Source organism: Oryzias latipes, chromosome 14 (assembly GCF_053564925.1).
Source record: "Oryzias latipes strain Hd-rR chromosome 14, Olatipes_Hd-rR_3.1".
Lineage (NCBI taxonomy): Eukaryota > Metazoa > Chordata > Actinopteri > Beloniformes > Adrianichthyidae > Oryzias > Oryzias latipes.
Genome location: NC_136250.1, coordinates 21,446,258 through 21,465,784, shown reverse-complemented (window position 1 = coordinate 21,465,784; position 19,527 = coordinate 21,446,258). Strand labels below are relative to the sequence as shown.

Sequence of the window (19,527 nt, the reverse complement as noted above, 5' to 3'; positions counted from 1 at the left end):
CAATTTTAAAGACATTTCAAGTCAACTTCACTCCAGCCATAAACAGGAATATTGGTCACATTTTGGTAAGTAAGTCTAGAGTTAGGAGCAGTCTTTTAATCCTGATGATTGTAGATACAGAAAAAAACACATCTCCGTCATTCAAATATTCTTTATGAACTTTGAGACACTGAAATGTTGGGCTAATGCAGTGCTTCTCAAATAGTGGGGCGCGGTTTTAGGCACAGGTAATACGTGCAATTGTCCAGTGCGCAAATTTAATGTGGGGGCGGAAGTGACAGCGGCTCAGTGCTTGGAAAAATCTGGTCCACTATTCGGTTCCTATTGTCAGTTAAATCACAGAGTTTACAGCCTGAAACCTTTGAATCCCCGTCCCTGCAGCCGCGCGCTCACTTCTCCTGTCACACACGGTTGGGTGTGTGAGAACGAAAGGGGAGGGGTGGTGTGGGTTCTGGTTGCCAGGTGAAACGGGGGACACGGAGGAGCGCTGCCAGCGCTGCCTGTTGCCCAATACCAGGATCATCGTGCCTTTAGATTACCGTACTCATCTCAGGCTAATAATATCATTCTTTAATCCATTCAGAAAAAAATCAGCTCAATGTTTTTTACCTATTTCTTCAGACTAAAAACGTTAAATATATTGGTGCTGCTGTGTTTCAGATCAATTTACATTTAATATTATTTATTGATTGCTCCGTACCAACAATCCTGTCCACAAGTCAGAGGCAAATTTTTGATGAACTACTGCCGCTCTGCACAAACTAAGTCCTTGAAAACGACACCGTTTTTTATTGTTAGCTAAAAACGGCATAATCATAATTAAAAGACCACTCGGAACGCTTTTGAAGAAAATAAAAAGATGATTGGAGTGAAATGTAACATGAAATATAATCAGAAACCAAGAATATATGAATAAAAACATGTTATTTCTTGATGATGTTCGAGTATACTCATAGGCCCTTGTATGGTACTATAATACAGTCACATGTTCATATAAGCTTACCTTCCATTGAAACTGTGGAGCAGTCCTTGGAGTCCTTAGGTCCTTTAACTTTAAGATTCTGAAAGAAGGAAGAAACATTAATACACATATAACAAACATCTAAGGAGAGAAGATGCAGCATTAGTAGCAGTAGCTCTGCCACAATGTAGAGGGCCCTTGTGAGCCAAAGTTTGTTCTCCAGTGGTTGCTAATAAGTTTAATAGGAGTCTGTTATTTTATATTTTGCTCTGCAAAAATGTCAGATCATTAAAAAGCATTTCCTGTACAGCATAATGTCCTCCACTTGAAAAAAATGACGTTTCAAATTCATCATTGGCTTTTTCAGCTCTTGCTTTCACTTAAGATGATTTATGGTTAGACTGACTTAATACTACTCGGTGAACCTGCTTATTTCATAATGTGAACCAATTTACAAAAGTTCAAAAGCTTCATAATCTTCTAATGTCATTTTGTCATTGAGGACAAGCTCACCTCAGATATCTTCTGGAACTGGATGTTGGCTTGGCTGCATTTCTCTGCCGTCTCCAGAGCTATTTTGTAGTTGTCCACAAAGGCCTTGTACACTCCCAGCTGGCTGGCCTGAAGCATGCAGAAGGACATCAAAGAGAGAAGGATGTGTGAGACCAACAGATGCATGACAATTGTGCCAAAGTTTATTCTCATTGCAAACTTTAATTGAATGGAAAGGTAAAACAAGAAGTCCTTTTTTTTTTTTTTTTTAAATGGCCAGCCACTAAAGTATGATGCACGTGTTTGGTGATCTCAGAGGGGGCGGTTCCCTGCCTGTCATTTGCAGCCTCTTTCTGCAGCACATGTGCACCAAAACTCAAGCTGCAGACCAGCAGAGCATGAATATGCATCCTGGTGGATGAATGCCTGAAGCTCAGCTGAGGAGCAGACTGCATTTCATTGAAGCAATCAGATTGGATTCAGCTGGCTATAATGAGGACAACTGGATGCTTTGGTTTTTTACTCCTTTCATTTGGTTCTTCTCATTTCAATTTTTGGAATGTGACGCTGAAAGTTGGACTCAGAAGAGAGGTCATAACAGACTAAAAAAGCCTTCTAATTTATTTTGGAGATGGGTTGCTTAAATACCTTCTAGAGAGTATTGCAGAAAGTACAAAGAGTATTTTCTTTATATCTATATTCTCAACAAAATCTTAAAAAAAGGGACAGCTTTTAACCTAATATTTTATAAAACAGCTTTTAATATCCCACCTGTTTCAAATTCTCTTCAAATCAAAATTCTGCTGTTGAATTCGGGCAAAAATAAACAAAAGCTGGACTAGCAGCTCTGGCAGGGTTACTAACTGTCTCATATCTGTTTAATGTGCTTGGTCTTTTCTGTTTATGAGCAATTCAGCATGAGTGCCAATAAAGTATGAAAGTGGTAACTTTGGCTTATCGTTGCTCAAGTTTGTTTTCCATGCATCTGAATACAAAGATAAACTTTATTTTTTAAAGAAAGCCATTTCTATTTAATTTGGGTTAAATAAATGATGACAGTTTTTAATATTTTTATTTGGACGCTAAAATGTATTGATTGTCTTTGTCTGGATTGTCTGCTTTTTGTTCATCTTTTTAAATACATGATATTGAACTCCTGTTTGAGGTGAAACAACTTCATTAGTGTATTTTGTAGCACCCAAAATGCTTTTTTAAACAACCTAACCCAAACTTTTAGGACAGAGAATGTGTTAGATAACTTGTAGATTTGCATTAGCAGACTGCAATGAAGACTTTCCCTTCCTTCTCCCTTGAGGAAGGTGAGAAAACCTAGAGCTGTGGCCGCCTTTATCTCCTCTGTCTCTGTTTTCCAGAACACTGTCTCTCTGGTGGCCTTCATGCTGTTGACAAGAAGCAGTAGGGAGAAAACCAGCCAATTACACTGCCATCTGTACTCTCATCAAACCCCTGTGACCAAGTCTTTTGCTGCTACCCAACACACACATCCTCACAGCACAGATGGAAGCTGATGACTACAATAAGGGGTGACACATGAAGGTGCGAGAGAAGACTCCATATAAAGAAAAATACAGTATTTAACCCATGACTTGTACAGTGAATAGCTCTGAAGGGGGGCTTGTAATGCAGGACTCTTCACGTCACTCAAAATAATTCAATAGATAAAATAACCGGTGCGATAATTATGGCATAACAATTTTCTACCCTTATTAAGGCCCAAAGCACTTTACAGTCACAGTCCCATTCATCCATGCACACACACATTTACACACTGATGGTGACATCAAGAGGAACATGGAGTTCAATGTCTTGCCACTTCAACACATCGGCAGGCAAAGTGGGAACTGAATCAGCGAGCTAATGACCAGAAGTCAACAGCCCGACCTCGATGCATTAACCACCCCCAATATCATGTCTACTTGTGTGTTGCTGCATATGTAAACTTTTTGTTTGACATTTTTATATTGGCTTTCAAATTTCATTTCAAATGTCAGCAAACAGGCTCAGCTATGTAAAAGCTTTCTCAATAGCAAACAAAAATCTTTCCTGGGTGTAGACGTAAAGATAACATCTGAGACATTCAACGTTCCCATGTTTCTACTGTGTAACAAGTACACAACTTAGGGAAGATTTCAGGCCCAAATGTCAGTGTCATGATGCTGAGTGTGAATTTACAACTGTTGCACCAACGTTTACTTTTGTTTCCTATGACAGGCATTTTGGTAAATGGTAAATGGCGTATACTTATATAGCGCCTTTCTTCCTACAAGGACAAAGCGCTTTACAGTCACAGACCCATTCACCCAGTCACACACACATTCACTCACACATTCAGACACTGATTTCTTACTACCAATGGGCAATTAAGCTATTCAGCAGTTGATGCAGTTTATTTTTTCTAGATTGAACCTCAGCTGTGGATGTTTTGCCTGTTCGCTTAGTGTCAGGACAGGTGTTATTATTGATATTCACCTTTTGGCATGTCTCTTCAGGGGCCCCCAAAGTCACTCAGCTTTCACTGATTTGCACCGGTGGTTTGGCAGAGAGTTTTACAGATGCCCTTCCTGACACAACCCTGTATTGTATCTGGGCTGGGGACCGGCACAGGGAGACCCATACTTGGGCCACCTTGTGGCCACATTGTTAGACAGAAGCACTAAGGGTCTTACCCAAGGACCCAGACTGTCCCATGCATCCCCTGAGAAACTAACCTTGGTTAGTTTCTTTTCAACTCTTTAACTTTATGATAATCTCTGACATTAGCAGTGGCCAAACTACAGTTACTAATCTAAGCTCTTTTACAAACACTATGTTACAAATCTCCCTCAACTCATTTGTTTTTTGATGCATAGAGCCAACAGTCAGCAACAACCAACTAAAACAATAAAACGAAAAGCTGACAAATCAGAAAACATGCTGAGTCAGCGAGGGAGAGAAGTCTCCAGGATCATCTTGTTATAGACACTAGAAACCCTAATGATTAAAGAAACAAAATACATTACTTCTATACAACAAATGTTAGAATTTGCTTCACGGTTTACATCATTAGGGAGTTGATACCTGTTACCCAGCATAATATGGCCGCATCAACAATGTCTTAGATCATATATTTCATTCTTTCTGAGAAATCCGAGATTCGGTTCAGAGAAAGCGTGGATCATATCTGTGCTCGAGGACTTTGACGTGTGAGGGCAAAGGGTAACCAAACAGAAGTGTAAATGTCCAACGGGAAAACAAAAGATTCATTAGAGCCTAAATTAGAGCCATTTCAGTCACTTTATCTCAGTAAGATAAACTAACACTACTGTTATTTCAGAAAAAAGCTTCTGAGTTGGGTAATAATTATAGCGATAACTGGTGCTGACATCTCATTCAACAAAATATTCAACTAATTCCTCCTTGGATTTTTCTCTTCTTGAAGTTACAAAGAGTGGAATCCCTAAACAATCTCACACTTGAGCAACTAAACAAAACACTCCCACACTGAATATGTAAAAAAAACTATAAGGAATACATTAAGGTCAACCATCCTTTTGAAGGAAAAAAGCTTTTCTATCATGTCTACACACCAACACAGCAAAGCTGCTGCATTATGGACTAGGAGCAAGTCTTAAGCACCACAATCAGAGGCTGCAACACTTGTGAATGAAGACAGGGTGAACAACACAGTCACTCTCACAAAAAATAATTAACCAGTGAGCCATGAAGCACCAACAGCTCCTTTCTGAAAGCAGTTTGCATGTTCCCTGTGAATGACGAAGGTAACTGCAGCGGTCGTGTCAGACTCACCAACTTCTTGAACAAATGTCCAACCGTGACTTTCTCGTCCCACTGCTGTATGCTGGGTGAGAGGGCGTCGTAGAACTCTTTATGGATCTCCAGGATGTCTTGGATTTTGTAGAAGATGGTGTCGATCTGCTGCATGGTCAGGACGGGCTGGGATGTTGTGGCTGTGGCTTTCAGGGGCCGCAGGGGCTGCAGCAGCCAGACAGAGAAAAGAATGCAATATTCTGACTCAATAAATACACCACGAACATAAGTAACAAAGTTATGCAGATGAACAAGAAAATCATCATCTGATAGACTGGCAGTATGGAAAAAGTCTTTTCCTGGCTGTAACCTTCCTACAGAGGTGATAGCACACTGACATACTTAATCACAGATGCATGGAGGGGCCATGGTGGGTGGGGAAGAGCAACAGCATTAACTCTGACACAAAGGCTCACACTTCAGTCATCTGGGGTTAATGAAGAGTCTGTGGCACGCTGACTGCATGGCCATTAGACATGCTTTCCCTTTCAGAGGCAGAGGCATCAGTTGCAGATGCACAGAGCAAAGCAGATGAATAAAAATGACTCCTTGGTTTGGACAAATGTGTTAGACACATGAATAGATTTGCATACTAGTTTCCCTCATGAATCATTTAGCTGTTAAGCTAATATTTCACTAACCACAGTCATTAAAATGCCACAAACACACGTTTGGCGAGGTCATTAAATATGCGTCAACACATTATGTTAATACAGGTCAGCTACAATACAACTGACATTGATAGGGAGATAGATAGCAGCCTTCATGATGGAGGGAAAAAGAAGAAACTGTGTTTTTCTTAATCTCTCTTCCAACATCTGTACCATAAATCTACTACATTTACTTTAAAAAAATTACCAAAATATAACAACAATAAAAATGTATAAATTGAAAGCATTAGAAAAATGTAAATACCTTTAAAGTTTAAATAAGAAAAGTACATTTCTAATGAAAATGAATGTGTGGAGCTGAAACTATGAGCTATGAACTATGGTTTTGAAAGCATTTAAAGTCTGTTGACAGGGCTGAGATGAATGCCAGAAAAAATCTACATTTTAATGACAGATCAGCTGAAAACAGTCAAAGAATGCCAAAAAAGTGAAACTTTCTAATTTTAAAGTGAAACACATCCAATTCTGCTTTCTTTGGAAACCTGTAGCGAACAACTGCAGTAAGAGAAACCAAGCATTTATTCTATATAAAAAGGCAACATTTAATAAAACACAGCTTTTGGGTTTTTATTAAAATTACAGATCTCATTGTAAAGCTCAGGAATTAAAAATGTAAAACAGGTCAATCAAAAAATAAAAGCATGCAAAACTTAATTTAAAAAAAGGAGAAAACTAAAAGGATTTAAGGTTTTTCAAATCATAATTTGTTTATTGTGAAATATTAATAAAAAGTGACAAAAATGAAGTTTCTAATAATTCTTTTTAGATATTACTAACATAATATCAAATTGCAATAAAACATATTGTTTTTGTATGTCTTATGACCCAACATATGTCAAAACCTTTGAAGTTTTGACATAATACGGATCTTTTTGATATTTTTGTGCAACTAGTTACTGAGCTAATATAGAAAAGAGGACTGTTAAATGCATTGTTTGTGTTAATTACTTATTTTATTTCTTTCAAAGTTTTATTTCCTAAAGGTTTGGGTTGAATTTGACATCATTAAGATAAAGTAATCACTGCGGTGGATGTAAATAAATCATGCTTTTATGGCTAAAGGTTGACTATGCTGGGTAACATTTTAAGGAAATGACTACCTTTAACTGCAAAAATGTCATGAGTAGCAGCAAAGAGGGAAAAACACGTTTATGGTGTGATCTTTCTGCCTGCATGTGTGCCTCACCAGTTGTAGAGCCTCTAATTGGTTGATGTAGATCTCTTCACTGGTTAAAAACCCAGACAGCACCAGTTTCTTCATCTCCAGACCTTTCCCAAGATCTCCCTGCAGGGTAAAAACAAAAGTCTGTATGTTCACAAGTCTACTGTCTTTTTGTTACATCACACACACTCAATACATAGAAACTATTTTCTCCATCAAGGGTTTCCTTTGTAGAAACACTGAAGATCAGTTTCTGAATGATGTCTGTGTAGTCATCTCACCCAGAAACAACCAAAAAATTCACTTTGAAAAACAAAAAATACAGAAATATTTAAGCTTCCAGTCGCCAAAATCAAACGTTTAAGGACTTCCATAAAAATGTGCTCCCACTGCCTCCAGGCAACATCATCAGAGCAGATCTGTGTTAACGTGTCAATATTTTGCAGTAATTTGTCTATTAAAAAGATAAACTATTGAAAAAAACAAATGAATAATAATTCAGCTATTCCAGTGAGTTATAAACCAAGTATAAATCTAAATGCACCAACAGAGTAAAAGAAATGTATAAAAAAAAAAGCAATTAGCTAACCTAAAGATTTCTTAACCCTTGCAAAACTAGGAATATGAATATATTTAAACCAACCATTATAATAAATGTATTAAAATCCAGCGGTGTGATTTACATCTACTAAAACTTTGAGCACAGCGCCTCATTCTTTTGCTAATCTTTTGAGTGTGTCTGTCTGTTACCTGACTCCAAATAGTCAAGGGAAACATAAAATAACAGCATTAAAAAAGAAGACAGCAATAATAATACCAAAGAGTTACAGGGTCATTCCATGAAAATGTGCCCCTTGGACATGAAAAATTTGTCATTTTTTACCGAAATGTTTCCTTTTTTAACAAGTTCTAAGTTATTGGGAATGTGTTTAACTTCACAAAATAACATTTTCCCATCTCAGGAATTATTTTGATTTTATAAATTTTCCTTATTTCTAGTTGTGGTGTAAGAAAATTTTCAACCCCGTTATGCAATATGAAATCTCCATGAATATTATAATAGAATGTGTTTATTAAAATTTGAATATTTTTAAATTATTCACATGTCCGCTGTTCTAATAAAACCATTTAAAACTGAAAATTTCTCTTAAATAAAGGTTTTTCTTCTCTTAAATCTTAAAATGTAACTAACAGGCGAAATTCACTGTTGTCATTTTCATGAAATAATTGGAAGATTTGCAATCCAAAATACATACTTTAAGATAGTTATCATAATTTTAGACAAAAGTCAACAAACAATTACGTATAATTATTTTTATTTATAAATGTTATCTGACAATTGTTGTGTTACAGGGTTGAAACAGGCATAACGGGTTGAACATGGTGACGGGGGGTTGAAGGGACAAATACAGATTCACTTGTAATTCCATACTCTAAAATTCAATGCTAGGAGATTCCAGGAGCGTTTTCATTTCATAACCACAGCAACATTAGATGTAAATTATAGCTTAATGGAGTTTATAAAAATAATTATTGAGAAAAACTACAACAGCATGTGAACATAAGGAAGTTTCTGCATTTTAAATGTTTTCCTCGTTAGTGTTTGTTTGGTTCCTGTGGTCATTCTACTCACATCATCTCTTAGATAGATATCCTTGATTTTTCTTTTACCGATTCAGAAAACCTGCTGGATCTATTTCTTTCAAAAAGAAGACTCAAGATTTTTTATTTTATTGTTTGAGAATCCAAGTGAGTAACTTCTAAATTTTTGCTGTTGTGACTTTGGCAATCAGCTGCTATTCTTTGTCTTTAGTAGCTTTTTTGTATTTATTTCTAATGTCTTGACTGAGAAAAAAGCAAGTAAGTTTTTTTTCTGTTTAGGGATTGATTTGAATTAATTAATTTGAAGATAGCCTTTTTTTTATTTGAACGTGGTGAATCAGAACACATTAAACATTAGCATCTTTTTTTGTATTTTTCTTTAGATTTTCTTTCTTTTTCAAGTCTATCTTGTAGTTCAGCTAAATTTCAGCTATTTCAGTTTTTTATTTGATAAAAAGCTTGAAATCTCCAATAAATGTCATTCCACTTCATGATTGTGTTCCACTTGTTGATTCTTCACAAAAAAATTACAGTTTTATATCTTTATATTTGCAGCCTGAAATGTGACAAAGGGTTGAAAGGTTTAAGGGGCCGAATACTTTCGCAAGGAACTGTATTTGCCTCTTGAGTTTATTTTTTGTATTATATTTCTAACAACACAAATATTACAATCTCAACCCCGTAACATTAAAACATTACGGGGTAACATTAAAACGCTACGGGTTGAGTGTGATGTGGTTGAGAATTTTGAGCAAAATGGCCACTGTTTCATTAATTAAGCGCTAAGAAGAGGGCGCATAACATCCATACAGTTCAGAGTTAAATTATTTATTTAAATAACAAAAACCATTTTTAGCAATTAGTAGTCTTCTATAATGTTTTCATGTTACGGAGTGGAGTCGCTGCGCTTGACCATATCAACTTCACCAAATAAATGACAAAAAATACTAAAAAGGCTGGAACTTCCCTGCTTCCTCTGGGGCTCCAGGGTCCAAAAGACTCCACTGTTGTCACTTCCTGGTGTATATGCAATCATGGATCATATAATTTTTTATATAAGGGGTGGAATCGTTGTGTGTCACGGGCTTGAGGCGTTACTCAGGGACAAAACCAAAACTACTTTAAATAACAAACTAATATTAATACTAAAACATAAAAATGATTGCTATCAAAAGAATAACAAAAAAACTTTAAATTCATGTAAACTTTCATTTAGGTCATGAGGGACATGACGAAACAAATATTTCAAATTAAAACACATAATTTCATTATCTTTTTAAAGAAGTATTCAAATTTGCATGTCATTGTATATATTAAGCTGGCCAATTATATTAAATACAGCTTAAAGTAAGAGAGGGACACAAATTGTCCCATTTTCGTGGAATGACTCTACAATATGTTTCCAATGAGAATTCAAACCAAATGCATGATCTGTGTGGTAAACACTACAACTGACAGTCAGATATTCCATACATACACTGTGCAACAGGTAACGTTTTAGGCCAATCGCACAGTATAAGGTCATTACTTTGCTCATGGGCACCTGAACCAGCTACAAACAGGGATCAATCCATACTATTCCTTACTGAAGAAGTCAGGATGGTTCAGTCCGTTCATAGAAACTGTCCAGCAGCAGCCAGTCACTGTTCTAGGGAAGCTAAAAGAGAAGACTATTTCTACATGATGGCAGTTTGGCAAAGAAAGTGATGTCACTGCGTTTTGTCATATCCTGTATTTGATCTGTGGTTGACTTCACTTGATTTGAAGAAACTCCCAAACATCATGAAAGGACATCACATGTTCAGCAAACTTTCCTTTGTCTTTGAATGGAACAGACTTTAAACTTTTGCAATATACCTTTACAAGATCTATGAAAAGTAGACTTTAGCCCAGTTAAGCCAAATTAACACAGGTTGTTTCAAGTGTATCAATCCTCACAGTCATTTGTAACATGAAGGAACGACCACAGTAAATAATTGCAGCATGTGCAAACCAGTTACATGTTGATATCGTCAAAACTGCACAATGTGACACATGAGAGTCAGAATCATGTCTCTAAGGCCTTACAAAAAAGCAGAAAGAAGGTTACTTATTAACAGAGGCAGATCTATAGAGTGATATCGGCACACAGGTGTTGTCTGACGTACCAGTGAAGGTTTTTTAAACCGTTCGCAGCTGCCCTTCGTCTCCAAAGGGTTCACAGTATAAATGAGGCTCCGTAATGAATGCATCATTAAGATGGACCACTGTGGTGTGTACAAGCTGAGAATTAGAACAGCACATGGTTGAAGCTTGATCTGGCGGTTTGTTGAAGTCATAGTGACGGTCTATAAATGTCAGGCTTTGACCAGTGAACAGTAACCACATGGGGTTTTCCGCGAAGTGTGAATTACCTTCTGTTTAAGTTTACTAGAATAAAAGGTGTTTATTAAAAGGAAACAATGCCTAATATCACAGCCAGAGTTCCTATAATGGGCCATTTCTAAATGTATCCCAGCTTGAGCAGTGTTTACACACTTTTTTGTGCGTCAGATTCAGTTCCCCTGACTCACAAAGTGCCGGAGATGTCCTCGACTTCAAGTCCCAGTGATAAATATGTCACAGAAGCATGGTCAAGAGGAAAAACTTAAGAAGACTCTTTTCCCTCTGCTACATACAAAGAGCCACAGTGTGAGGAGGCCAAGATGAGAAATCCATGAGGGGTGGAAGGATTTTTCCACAGTGACCTCCTCCTGTGAGTGTATTTACTCAATGGAGGAAGCGCTGCCTGCTTTTCTATTGCACCCTCTGTTCTCCTTGGGTGCGATAACAGAGCTGATAATAGTAGCAGCGCAGAACAGTGTAAGCTAGCCTTGGTTGGGAGGAGTACGCACAGAAACACGCAAGAGGTCAACACAAATCAGCCACGTTTGCAGAGTAGGAGAAGAGTGGCTGTGTTTTTAGGCTGCGCCTGCTGCACACACTTCTGCAGCACAAACCAAGCTAGGAGTTCAACTTCCAACAACATACAAGCGGGTTTGTCCTGCACCCAGCTGTCCGGCCTCTGCCTCACCTTCCAGTGTCTATGTGTCACAGTGATGGGATCCCCATCTCCGCATTCAATCATCTCCTCTTCCAGCACCCTGTCCAAGTAGCCCAGCACTTCCTCCTCTTCCTCCCCCATGGCTTCTTCTTTTTTTTCCTCCCCCTCTTCTGCTTCTTCAGTTTTTAAATGTCCTCTTCTTCGGGGCCCGCCTGAACGCATCAGGTTTCCCCCTTCAGCGCGAGCCGCCCGGACGCCGACAGAAGGAGAAAAGGAGAGGACCCTGCCTGGTGCAACCCCACCCCCATCCTCTGCCGGGCTTCCTGGCGTTAGTGTGACTTTTATGAGTGTGTGTGCTGTTCCACCATGGTCGATGAGGTGTCCCCTCCTTCTGCACACGCCCCTCCCCTTACAATAAACGCAACCCGGCCACTTCCTCGATGGAAGCCGTTCTTTTGAAAGCAACTCTGGAGGAGAGTCTGCCTCCTTCTCTTGGCTCGTTTTCTGCTCTCGCTGTCAGAAGTCACTTCCTCATCGCAGAAAAACGCAGGTCCTGCCTCCCTCCCAGCAGCACATGCTACAGTGTCGATTCCTCTCGCCTCCTGCTTGCCCATTGTCTCTTTATTGATCTGTTGAGAGCGGTACATGTTGAGCTACAGCCAACTAATGTAAGACGGTTTCTAATTACAGTTCACACAGTTTAGCGGTTTTAAAAGCACAGCATGGAAGTTAGTGCTGCCGAAATGACACAGGCTCAAGGAACACGCTGGAAACATCAATAATTGGAAGTTATAAGAAAAGAAAAAAAAAATATGAATCCAGATTTGTTGTATAAACCTATCACTTCTACTCACTGTTAACAAATAGCACTTCTTTCCTTTGCTGGTTTTTACTGTTTGTTTTTTGCAGGTTGTTGCTGGTTTACAGATTTTATACACGCAGAACTTCAACAGCGGTCTTTATGTCAACACAACTATCAGCCATTAATCTGGGTGGAAGCGCTGATTAAAGCAGAGAAGTAAACAGGAAAGGAAAGAATGCCAGCCTCTAAAACCAAGACGGAAAAACTTTGGAAAAAAGTTCAGATATTCTTTTCCTTTTCACCTGCTGTAATATTCCCCCTCTATAAATTCAAATTCCTTTTCAACACGTATGAAAGGCAAAGTCAAGAAGACAAGAATCTGAGCAAATTCTCACCTTTACTTTTTCTTTCTCGTGGACCATTTTTTTAACCTTCTAAAAAGTTTTAGATTGGTTGAGTGGTGCACTAAATCCAATAAATTCTGGATGTGATTTCAGGCGGGATATTTCTAAAATATGATTACTTAAAGACTACAAGTAAGCATGCTTAATTACCTGTTTTTGTAGTAGAAAAAGAATAGAATAATTTTTTTTATTTGAAAACATATGGCGTCTTTAGCCAAGAGTCTTTCTCAGTTTGGACAAATGTCTTTGGGTTAAAAAAAAACAGAGTCCAAGTTAACATCAATGTTTTTATACTGTCAAACTATTCTGGATGAATGAGTCTTTACAGATAAGTCACTTGTGTCTGCTTAATTGATTTTAAAGTAGTTCTTAAAACAAAAGTTGAAACCTAAAGCATTACATTTTAAAAAAGTTTTTTTTAAAAAAAAGATAAACTGTCCTATGATCTATTCTTATCGCAGAAAGGGATTCGTGGAAATTAAGTTTCAGATGCCGCTTGAAGCATACATAAAAACAAAAAGTAACATTCAATAAACATCCACTCAAAAAATCTGTTTTCCCTGCAATACCTTTTAAATTATGGCCACTAGATGGAGACATATCTTCATTTAGAGGTCTTGGCTGCAGATCACAAACATTTAAACACCAACTTTAATAATTTATGAAGTATCTGAATTAAAAAACAGAAAAAGGGCTGAGGCTAGAGCTTATGTATAAAACTGTGAATAAACAGCTTAAAGTACCACGACTAAAAACAGAAAAAAGTAACCTCAGACAGCAGATCTGCAAGGTTAATGTGTGTGCCAGTAAAATGCACATAACAGCTCCTCATAAATATACCTAACTGAATAAAACATAAAAGAAATGGCAACACAAAATGGCAAAAACCTGCTTTGGAATAGTATCAGAATATGATTGGAGAGCAGAACCACACAGACCCATGAAAAACCATCAACATCGAGTCAGATTTCAATTTTACAGGAGCTATTGCATCAGAGGGCAGTGGCGGTTCTACACTAACTTACTCCCTAGGCGAGTAACCCCACCAGCGCCCCCCACCCCCCCCCCCCCCCGCGCGCGCGCACACATACAAAATTTGACAACATCCTGTTGTGTTCCCTATCTTCTATTTAGCCATTTTAATCAAAAAAATGCATGAATTTTCTAGACTCGTATTACGGGGGGTCAAACTCAGTCACACAGGGGCCTAAGTTAAAAACATGCTTAAGGTTTGAGCCGAAGAAGATAAAGATTCACTGAACTACACACTAAAGCTAAACTTTTAAACCTTTTACACTGAACTTTTTGAACATAAATATGAATAAAAACAGGAACATTAATCCAGAATAACTCAAGTTAAACCTTAAATAACTTTTAATATTTTGTTCTCCATTTAAATATATTCTGTCAAAATTATACAAATATGAACATGCTGCAGGACAAAAAACAAAGAAAGCCTGGAAATATTAATAAGAAATTACATATCAAATAATTCAATTTTTTTGCTCTTTCATCATTTTTTAGAGCATTTTTTTAGAGCTGGACTCCTGCTTCATTTTTAGCAATAATTTCTTAATGTGTGACGTGTGTGTCTTTGTGAAACATAACAGAGGGGTTAGATCTAAAAAATGAAACTTATTGTGATTAATATGTTTAGGTCTTATAAAACATTAAAGACTAAATCTTAGAATTCATCAGTGGGATTAATCCAAAAATATTTGGCATTTCCCTAAATTTGTGCAACACCAACAGTAGAAATCTTCCAAAAAACTCAATCCATAAAAAATGGTCTGCGCTCATCCCCCCTCCCCTTCCCTCTGACACACGCAGCTCCGTCTCTATGACGGGAGGCGCAGCTGCGGCCCAGAGTTGATTGTCAGATAGAAAAAGACTCCCAATCACCTGTTAGTGTGATTCAGCCAGCCACCGGTGAGTTGCGCTCCCCTCTCGAGTTTTTTGACTTATGTTCCAAAGACTACCGCAAAGAGGTGTGGCCGCAAGCGTCTTGTAGCAGAGGGCGGTGGTCACGTGCGCATCGGGTCTGCTGTGTCGGAGCAAAGAATTGTGGGAAATAATCTCCATTGCCTGCTTTTTTCGAAATTGGTTTGAGCACGGATGTTTGTTCTGCCTAATTCCTTTTCATGTGCCTGTTTTACGTTGTTTCACTCTGAGGTATTCTTTTTTTTTTTTTCTTTTTTTTTTTTTTTTGCACCATAAGTGTGAAGAGGAAATAGGAGGAAGTCATTCTTAATAGTCTGATGTGTTAAAATGAAAGCATGAAGTGTCGGCTGCTGAAGCAATTTCAAATTAAAAGCTCCAAGTTTCCTCTTTGAATTAAGTATGTAGCACATTATGTGTAACGCATCAGGCACGGCAAATGCCGCCCCCAATGACGTGCCGCCCTGGGCGACCGCCCACATCGCCCATATCAAAAACCGCCACTGTCAGAGGGTGTACTAAATTAAAACTTAGCATGAATAACTTCTCCCTAACCTCATTATAAAGTTCAGTTATGCACAGTGAATGTCAAATAATAAAAAACATGAAAAAGAACAGCTTAGGAACGATAAATCAAAAGGTTTTTTGTATTTACCTGGATTCTTTGATAAAAAAACAACAACAGCCACTCTGTCCTCAAATGAACCCCGCTTTTTTTCATAGTGGCAAAGTTGCTATTGGTGTCAAACGCCATCTGGTTCAATAACTGTTTCCTGCTGTCCTGCCTGCGCCGCCTGCTGTGTGCTGCAGGCATTCCAGATATCGTGGCTAAAAGTGAATGTGTCACAAGTCCACTCCACGCCACATGCACAGAGCGAGCATGCACTGGATGAGTGGGTGGAGCTGCAAGTGGTCAAGATTGACAATTCGGCCATTCATTGATGTAGAGGAAAATAATCCCAGGTGAAGCTGGAAAAGTGTCTTAAAAGCTGTGCCGTAAGGTAATCTACAAGAATATGTGGATGTGATCATTTATGGACATACAGCAACCAGTTTCTATACCGACTCCTGCAGAAGCTTTAAGGACCTGCCTACGGACCACAAGATGGTGCATAGACACTGTTAGACAGAACCGGAAGTTCTTCTTCAACAGATTAAAGCAGTGTCTCTGTCAAAAAGTGTGCAACTTTTGCTTCCACCTAAAGTTGTGTGATCTCTTTCGGGCTGAAGATTAAGAATGTATCTCATCCCAATTTTTAATTTACCCAATTATCAGGTTTTTCTTTCAATAATATTTTTTTAACTCCAGAGGAACGAATAGTTAATTAAAATTAAAGTATTGACATTCAAGAAGTTTCTAAATGGTTCCATTTCTTCGATTTTATGCTTTAGGGGCTTGAAGCTCAAAGAGTACCAGTACTTTGTTATGACAGAATGGCTGAAGTAAATAACCCAGACTCTAATCTAATCAGTTCCTCCAAATTAAAACGCATCAAGCAGGATATGTTTATTAATTTAGCTCATCAAGATGAATGCTATAGACAACTGGATGAAGATTGGATTATGAAATAAACGTTGAAAACCATGAACTGCATGCACATTTTGAGTTTGCATTTATTTGTGTTTGTTTGAATTTGTCAGGTTAGGTTGTCAGTCTGTTGCAGGGCCACATAGCCACTCTCATACACACTTTAGGAACTATTTATAATGGCCAATCAACCTATGAAGAAGACACTGAACAGTGGGGCTCTGTGTCCTCACCTCATGTAGGCCCTCTGGTGGTGTGGGGGATATGGGTTCCCCGTCAGGGCCCTGGGCCACGCACAGCTGGGGAGACATAGTAGGTGATTCATCTATGTAGGGCAGCGTCTCAGAGCCGTCCTGGGACTTGCCGTCTTCTGCTCCTTCTCCTTCATAGCCATCTGTGTTGTAGTTACATTCTGGACAAGTAGAAGGCGACAGTAGGGGGGAGGAGAGGATGAAAAGAAGGAAAAAATCTGGTTAGCATATCAACACAAAGAAGATCATTGCAGGAACTTTACATCACATGAAAATGATTGATTTTCTTAATGGCATCTTTGAGACTGATTTGCTAAGAGGGGAAAAGCCCCCTTTGATAAAAAAGGGTAGTTTAAAAACCCACTATGGTCATCTTTTGATCTTTTTTCAAAGCCTGCCCAGTGGTTTTTTAATTATGATTATGCAATTTTTTGCCCAAATTTAAAAACCTGTGTTGTTTTCAAGGACAATTTCTGCAGAGTGGCAGGAGTTCATTAGAAATTGGACTCCGAGTAACAGACAGAGCAACTTCCATTTACCCATAACTGAGAGCTAGCTTACAGTCTCCCACACCCTCAACCTAACATTACCAATTTAACAAAATGGCGAGCAATATAGAGTTTTGAGCCAGATAAAAGCTTAGATGAGGAAAACTGAGACATACACAGATCTAGTCAGTTGATGCTTCAGAATGAAGCAGAGCAGGCAGCTCGCGGCCTACCTAATGTATTTTCTATGTAGCAAATACAATCTTTTCAAACAGCATTATTTTTTTCTGCTCCTGATTCAAAACAATTTGAATTAAGAAATACTTACAAAAGCAATTTTAGTCTTAGCTTTCTTTATCTGTCATTCAGCATCAGAAAAATGCTACAAGAACATTTTAAAAATGTAAAAACCCATTTTTTTATTGGATTGAGTCTTTAAGGACTCAAAGACATATAAAACCGTTTAAAATACAAACCAAAACGCGGGATAAAGAAGAAGATTCTTTAGCACAAAACTCAGCGCTACATTTTCTTTCTTGACTCAGGAATCATAGTCAAAGGACGAATGTATTCGATGTGAAAAACGCTGGCGCTCAAGCGGGAGCAGAAGTGACAGAATGTGTGACAGGTCCGATGGAAGAGAAGAGCGCTGACTAAGAGCAACTCCTGTCTTTCTGTCAAACAAACACTGCAGGAAAAAAAACTGCAAGAGTAAAACCACAAAAAAAGTAACACATGCAAATATAGAAACTAAACCCAACAGGTTTGCATTTGCCATCTCCTGCATAAAGGACTGTGGTTTTTAGTAGGAGGGGGTGGCAGTGTGGGTGTATGCTTGCTGCTCTCCACGTACTCAAAGACCATCAGACACACGACCCATATAGAGCTAACGAGAGAAAAGGGAAACCCCAGTGGGGCCATTCACATCATCAAACTCGTGTTTCTGAGGGCCCAACCATGCAATCTGTCACTTTCTGAGATGCACCATAACACACACACACACACACAACCACTACCAGTGAAGGAGAAGAAACTCCATCTGTTAGCAGCTGCTCTAAGTGTGTATTGCAGAGACACAGGCAGCATATGGTTTGGTCGTAGTTGTCACCCTGGCTGATAAATGAACTGCGAGACACATCCATCAAAATTCTGATTATACCGGAGTTCTGCCGCAATGACATAAATAAAAAGTATAAGGGACAACAAAGAGGGGGTAAGCGCACTGTGGCTCGATCAATTCTAACTATAAAGTGACCATATCCTGGAGAAAAAAACACTTTTTCCCCAGAGTAAAGGTGTTCATGTGTTGGTTTTTCCCATTTTCAGTCTCTCATCTGTTCTCTTTTTGACTCCTCTGGACATGTTTGTCTCCTTTCAGAGGTAATTTCTTATTAAAAGAAAAACAAAATTCTCCTCTCATTGAAAGCATTGAAGGCACCTCACAAAAAGCCTATTTATCGTCAGCACTAATGTTTTTAATCCCGACTGTTTGTTGCTTAATGCAGCTGAAGGTGCTACGGTACACAATACAGTCTGCAAAACATGTTTTTAGTGAAACATCAAGGTCTGCTCCTTTTTTCTGTTTGACTGTGCTTTGATTTCTCTTTTTGCTGAAAATGTTGATAAAAGCAAAGACTGGAATCTGAGTAGAGAGCCAATCAGCCTTGTCTAAGCCGTAGAGACTGTAACAGTGGGCTGGCTGTAATACAGGCTCCGTCACACCATGCTGACCTCTCATACATTTACTCTTTATACTGCACCTAAACATACAAGGGTTACTAAACTGGTCATTTTTCTCCTTTTATCGATTTTTACTTTAGAAAATCCATTAAGGAGAAATTGTGTATGAGGATCATTAAGTGAACAAATGCAACACAATGAAGAAAGGATGAGTGGAACACTTGACTTTTTTAAATTTGGGTCAAATACTGTCATTATATCAATACAAATTGAGATTGAATGTAACCACTGAATGAAAAGCTTTACATTCGTAAAAATAAATCGTCAAGATTTTGAAAAGTCTTTTCACAGAGATTTCTACTCACTTCCTAACAAGACAATAACAAAAAACGTGTTTATCACAGTAAAGCGCATTACAAAGGCAAAGCTGCAAATAATGTCTGCAGTCCTGATCTGGACACAACAAAAATGGAGATATCCATCCAAATTTCACCTGCACTGTTAAGTATGCAGGCATCTATCTCTGAGTCAATCTGGTTGAATATTTTGGTTAAAGATGTCCTGGATTGATTTCAAGTCAGTGAATGAGATTGAATCGGATCGTTCAAAATGAACCAAAAATCAACTATGAATCGTTTCAGATACCACAAATTATGATATGATATGAATCATTGTTAAAATGAATCGTTACCCCCTTT

At 38.2% G+C, this 19,527-nt stretch overlaps 1 protein-coding gene across 5 annotated transcripts in view; it reads right to left on the bottom strand.

The window, feature by feature from the left end:
* abr (ABR activator of RhoGEF and GTPase) overlaps positions 1–19,527 on the bottom strand; it is a 118,730-nt gene that overhangs the window by 52,287 nt on the left and 46,916 nt on the right. For 4 of the 5 annotated variants that reach the window (XM_011483721.4, XM_011483722.4, XM_004076596.5 and 1 more), the window contains exons 2-6: positions 16,644–16,822; positions 7,139–7,237; positions 5,261–5,446; positions 1,475–1,582; positions 1,004–1,061 (exon numbers count right to left, since the gene is read on the bottom strand). In XM_011483721.4, the coding sequence (XP_011482023.1) occupies positions 1,004–1,061; positions 1,475–1,582; positions 5,261–5,446; positions 7,139–7,237; positions 16,644–16,822 (630 nt within the window). Of the gene's footprint in view, positions 1–1,003; positions 1,062–1,474; positions 1,583–5,260; positions 5,447–7,138; positions 7,238–11,768; positions 12,070–16,643; positions 16,823–19,527 lie in introns of those variants that run through there. The other variant, XM_011483723.4, reaches the window with a different exon arrangement.